The 4,110-nt window shown below is 56.8% G+C and overlaps 1 protein-coding gene across 1 annotated transcript; it reads left to right on the top strand.

The window, feature by feature from the left end:
• Nucleotides 1-231: 231 nt before the first annotated feature.
• CHGG_09012 (uncharacterized protein) lies at nucleotides 232-4,016 on the top strand (the record flags this gene model as incomplete). The annotated part of the gene is made up of 9 exons (XM_001226938.1): nucleotides 232-326; nucleotides 437-592; nucleotides 779-971; nucleotides 1,260-1,386; nucleotides 1,539-1,669; nucleotides 1,937-1,944; nucleotides 2,516-2,536; nucleotides 2,951-3,057; nucleotides 3,436-4,016. The coding sequence occupies 9 exons, from the start codon at nucleotides 232-234 to the stop codon at nucleotides 4,014-4,016; spliced, it is 1,419 nt and encodes a 472-aa protein (XP_001226939.1).
• Between the last annotated feature and the right edge of the window lie 94 nt (nucleotides 4,017-4,110).

The following is a 4,110-nucleotide window of genomic DNA, read 5'->3' as shown; positions in this document are numbered from 1 at the left end:
GGCGGGCCCCGTGCCGAACTTGGGAGGGGAGGATCTGCTGGAAGCCTTGTGCGAGGGGTGACTTGTTCGATGTCTTTGAAGTACTGGGAGTGTGTCAGGCGGAAGGAGAGCGTGATGGAAAGGGGTGGTGGGAGTTACCTTGACAGTCTTAATATACAGAACAAGGTTGATATCCTAGTACACAGAAGGACAATGAGTTGAGGAGCAAATGCAGGGCGGACAAGGTCCCACATGGAGGTGACCCCTTGCTCGACAATCCGTTGGAAGGGCAAGAGGTTTGGCGGGCACCGAGCGAGAGAACCACAACCTCGCGAGCCTCGAGAACTGTCTAGACGCCCCACGGTCAAAGCCCATCTTTAGCACTTTGTCCAAGTCATCTCCGAAAGAAGCGGCTATTTGCCAAGATAGTACCGTATGCGAGTGTTTTGATTCCGAGTGCGGGAAGCCAGGCTGGAGCCAGGCTCATTGAAGGCGATATGGCCATCCTCGCCCATGCCAGCCAGGAACAGGTCGATGCCACCAGCAGCTTGTATTTTGGCCTCGTACTCGACACACTCGGCCTCGAGGTTGGGGGCGTTCCCGTCGAGAATGTGTGCGTTGTTGGGGTGGATGTTGACGTGGGAGAAGAAGTGTTTCCACATGAAGGAATGGTAGCTCTCGGGATGGTCCCTCGGGATGCCGATGTACTCATCCTACTAGAGCATTAACATTTGCTGCTGTGGCCCAACGATGCAGAACCCGGTTCCTTACCATGTTGAATGTGACCACGTTTTCGAAGGAGACCTACCCAATGTCAGTCAGAGCCGGTATCACCAGGGCTAGCGCCACTATCTTACCTCGCCAGCTTTGTATTTCTCAACGAGAGACTTGTAGACACCCAGTGGAGTGCTCCCCGTCGGGAGGCCAAGGACGAAGGGGTGAGCTGGTGTGGGGGCAAAGTGGTTGATGCGGTCGACGATGTAAGAGGCGACGTGAGTGCTGGCAGCTGCCGCATCGTCTCTGATAAAAAATCTCATCTTGACTTCACGAAGTGGCTGTTCAGATCAAGAGACGTTTAGAATGTAGAGGGATTTAGTGACGAGGCAGGTAGGGTGCCTGGTGTTCGGAGAGGCCTAGCTAGTAGGTAGAGAGCTGAGGGAGGTATCAGGCAAGGAGGACAATAAGAATAAGACTCGTCAACTATGACGACTCTACGTCAAAGAAGGACCCTGGACCAGGCCTGGAACATGTGACGGTTTGCGTAACTGTGAGCCCACCAGCACCAGGCCGGCGCCACCGTTTCCTGTGTGAGACTGGGGATAGCATCGGCCATGATACCAGATAAGCTACCGGGCGTGCCGGGTGTCGATGGACGAGGCGATGGAGGCATGGAGTCACAGATGGAACGTTCTTTGCGTTCCAGTTTCTCTCCCACACAGTGGCAGGAAAGCGTTGTGGACGGAGACAGGCCGACAGGCCCAACGAGTCCGTCGGTGGTGCAAAGCCTTTGATCAGTCAGCTGGTTGGTAACAGGTGACGAGACTGGACCCAATAAGCAGACAGAGAGGGTTTCATGGCTTGGGGTTCCGCCGAATTCGGTCATGGCAAGAGTGAAGCCAAAGAAAAGGGAAAGTCCCACGGGGCTACGGGCCGCATGTGGAAGCCTGGGCACCTAAGGAAGGTACCCAAGGTAGGTAGTTGTGTGGCAGGAGCAACTGTAATTCCATCTCCTGGAGGGCAGTCGCGGCCCACCGACTGGAGTTGACGGAATTTGTACGAAGTATTCGTACGACGCTTTCTTTGCCGCGAGGATTGACTTGGAAACTCAACAACTCAAAATGTTACTATCGTCAACTTGCTCGCCTTCACTAATTAATTTAGGAGGGAGTGTGGTGGATTGAGGCTCTTCTCATCCGCCGGGGGTCTGCAGCTGGCCCAAGCCACAAATTACTTGCAGGCTTGCAGGTCAGTTCCATGCCTCGCTTGATGTTTGGAGGAGTCGCAGTTTCCGAGTGACGGTTCTGGTTCTCATCTGAATTAAGCTTTTGTATGGTCCGTGCACCTGCCAAAAAGAGACACAGCGCCAAGCAGCCGACCAACTGGCTGCTTGCCCCACAACTGCCACTGGCGCCTGGATTGGCCCCGCATTGGACCGAGGCCTGTCCGATCGACAGCGCCTGGCTCCCGTCTGCAACTGGAACTGGCACTGAACCAAGGCAACGTTACGTCCCCTGTGTTCCGGGCGGAGGAGCGCGGCGGGCCACGGCGACAACCCACCACAGCACAACAGCACAAGGCGATGGGCGATACCAGGATCCCTCTCCTTTCCACCGAGCTGGACAAAGGGCTTTTCTCGGCTCTTTTTCGCCTTTGAGGGACGTTCCAGGTTCTAATTGTAACCAAGGCAGTTTAGTGTGGGATTTGGCTTTTTTTTTTTTTTTTTTTGTCGTATTCGTTGTTGCGTTGCGTGGCGTGGCGGGTCAACCATTCCACCATTCCCGCCATTCTCAAACTTACCCGACTCTCACACACACAGTGCATCGCACCGCCTGTTAAGGTAAGGTACCTTAGGTACTGGAGAGTGGAGATACGGGCACCTCACCAAGGTCCTCACGCCTGCCCGGGCAACCTGCAACTCGCCGAGTTCCACAACACGACACAGAACAACCATCCACCTGGATCCCTCTCCATTAACAACCCGCAGCCTGTGACACCAGAGCTTGCCCCTGCCATTGGTTCCGGTCGTTACCCCTGGATTCCCGTCAATCTACCGCCATATCGACCATCTGTCTCACACATTTTGCCTGCGCCCGACCTGGCCCCCCCTTACCGTCTCGTGCCTTTCTCTTACTCTCCCTCGAGTCTCCGTGCGCTGTCCAACCCCCCCCCCCCCCCCTCCGGCCCTCCCCCACTCATACGAGCCTCCCCCCTGCAACCTTCTCTGCTTGTGCTACTTCTGTTGCTTCCTCAGTAAGGGTAGGTCGCGCCGCTGCCCCATCCGCGCGCCTCCCGCTCCTGCACGGCGGCATCCGGCAGGTTTCATTTTTTCCGTGTCAGTCATTTCACGGCCCGGTAGTGGTGTGTTTACTTGGCACGCAGCATGCCAACTGCCAGAGTAAGGTAGTGCGCTGACCTGAGCTGGCCCTCACCAAACCAACAAGGCCGAGTCCAGCCCGACCAGCACGCACCGGCACCCCGTCTACCTCGCCTTCGCCCTCGCCTTGGTCGTCTCTCCTCTCGTCGGATTTGCGGAGTCCCTCCCGGTTGCGTACCCCGTCCCCGGAAGTGCTGCTTCGTATCACTCATTGGAATGTGCCTCCCCTTCCAAACGCCTTCCCTACCCACCACCCCCCTGTAGTGGATGACTTAAAGACAACACGCCTGTCCGCCACCGCTCTCTTCGGGTCTTTCCCTGTCATGTCGGTATGCCACTCGTTTCTGCCATGACGTCGCTAGGAGAGTCTCTCGTTTCGGCCCTTAAGTCCCTCTTTCGCGGCAAGTCGTTTCTCAAGACATTTCTTGCTTTCTGGACCACCCCCGTCGCCCCTGTCGTCCCCATCAGTCCCCAAGATGCCGGGGCCAAGGCCAACGCCGACCCCGCAGCCGACTTCCTCGCCGAGGCCGAGCACCTGCTACTGGGGCATATCGAAGCCGGCGGACTGATGCAGTTTTCACGGAAACTGAAGCGCCAGTTCAGGGAACGCCTACGGTCGAATCCGGAGTGCATGCTGCCCTCGTACAACTCCCAACTACCTAGCGGCCATGAAACCGGCCAATATCTCGCTCTCGACGTTGGTGGGTCGACACTCCGGGTGGCACTTGTGGAGCTCACGGGACGCGGGGTGTCAGGGCCGGAAGGCAGCATCATCCGGATGGACTCGTTCAAGATCGACAGTGACGCCAGGAATTTGAGAGGAACCGAATTCTTCGACTGGATGGCCGAGAGGATACACCGAACCGTGGCCAAGGACAGCGCCAGAGGCCATAGCTCAGACCATCCTCTCCTTCATGGGATTGGCCTGGAGTTTTCTCATTGAGTATGTCTCGGCGTCACTCCGCCACACTACGCAAGCTAACAGCGACAGGCAAACGTCTTCGAAAGGGGGCAAACTCAGTGCCATGGGCAAGGGT

This window comes from Chaetomium globosum, genomic scaffold (assembly GCF_000143365.1).
Source record: "Chaetomium globosum CBS 148.51 scaffold_6 genomic scaffold, whole genome shotgun sequence".
NCBI classification, from domain to species: domain Eukaryota; kingdom Fungi; phylum Ascomycota; class Sordariomycetes; order Sordariales; family Chaetomiaceae; genus Chaetomium; species Chaetomium globosum.
This window is presented reverse-complemented; position numbering and strand designations above follow the sequence as displayed.